Source organism: Penaeus monodon, chromosome 20, assembly GCF_015228065.2.
Source record: "Penaeus monodon isolate SGIC_2016 chromosome 20, NSTDA_Pmon_1, whole genome shotgun sequence".
Lineage (NCBI taxonomy): Eukaryota > Metazoa > Arthropoda > Malacostraca > Decapoda > Penaeidae > Penaeus > Penaeus monodon.
Genome location: NC_051405.1, coordinates 24,790,328 through 24,791,646, shown reverse-complemented (window position 1 = coordinate 24,791,646; position 1,319 = coordinate 24,790,328). Strand labels below are relative to the sequence as shown.

Sequence of the window (1,319 nt, the reverse complement as noted above, 5' to 3'; positions counted from 1 at the left end):
ATGGCAGCCTATTTATTTGTTTAACCCTCAGGAGGTCGGTGGCCGGGTGTTGACCCAGGAAGATTGAAGTTTCAGGTCACACTTGTGTAAACAATTTCCATTCTTGTTTAACAGAATTACTTAAACATTGCGTTTTTGCCACACGCACCTAGACGGGTTCTCTCCTCGAAACTGGAGAGTCAGACGTCGAGAGCTCCGCCGTCCTCCTCGTATAGAATTCTCACTTCATCTTTGTTGCTCGTCCCTCACCCCGCTGGGAAAAGCCGTGTTCTAAGCTAGTCTATAAGAAAGAAGGAAGGACAGACTTGGAACCTGAGGGACCGTCATGAGGCAACAAGTCCTATTGGTTTTATTCGTCGGTGTTTGCATTCTGTCCTTTTCTCTCGGGGAAAGGGAAGGCCAGAAGTCGACGATCCAGAAGAAAGATGAAGTCAAGAAGGAGCCGCAAATTTCCAAGAAGACGGGTGAAGAAGGCAGAGGAACACAGAGGGATCCAAGTCCGCACAAAATCGAAATAAATACACGTAGACAAAAACCCAATGGAGACGAAGAACAGGAAAACGACGAGAAAAAGGATGGAATAAACAAGGATGGACCAAAAGGTGGAGGGCGAACGAACAAAAAAATGCAGAAAGGCAAAGTATGGAACATCGATACACAAAACAAAAACCGAAAAAGAAAATAGAGTTTTGAAAATATTATCACAAACATAACTACATGCCGACCTACGAGTACTCAAAACCAAAGAGATTTTACAGATCGGGTACAGCAGACATATTCAGTAGAGGAAACCCTTTTTTTCAGAGATTAAGTTGCCATGCAAGATTCCAATGCTGTGCTTATCTTCCACAGGTGTCCGCAGAACGAACGCTATGCGCCGAAGAAGGAGGGAAATGCAAGAAAAAATGCAAACAACAGAACATAATTGACGTCACATGTCAAGACGGAAACATCTGCTGTAAGTGTTGCGCAACATTCTCATTCCCTGTAAGAGTTAATTCCTTGTTGACTCCCTTTGTTGCATCTTTTTAAATGTAATTCCTTTGAAATGTTGGATTTAAAAAGAAAGCTAACATAGCTTTGTAATTGTAGCTTTTAAAACTTTCTAAATTCAGGTTTCTTGTTAAATGTACTCTTTGAATTCCAGCTCTTTTTAATGGGTAGAGGCTTTTAAAACATATTTTTTTCCTTCTTTCTTTAGATTCTAATAAAATGCAGGCTCCTTTTAAATTTAGGTTTTATCAAATATAGATTTTCTAATGCAGGCTTTGTTGAAACGTATATTCCTCTCGAATTGCTTTTATATGTAGATTCGTTAA

At 40.1% G+C, this 1,319-nt stretch overlaps 1 protein-coding gene across 1 annotated transcript in view; it reads left to right on the top strand.

Moving 5' to 3' along the window:
- Positions 1 to 7: 7 nt before the first annotated feature.
- LOC119586056 (adhesive plaque matrix protein 2-like) overlaps positions 8 to 1,319 on the top strand; it is a gene marked incomplete at its 3' end in the record, with an annotated part of 4,945 nt that continues 3,633 nt past the window's right edge. Inside the window, 2 exon segments of the mRNA XM_037934758.1 lie at positions 8 to 640; positions 853 to 958. Coding sequence (XP_037790686.1) covers positions 326 to 640; positions 853 to 958 — 421 coding nt within the window.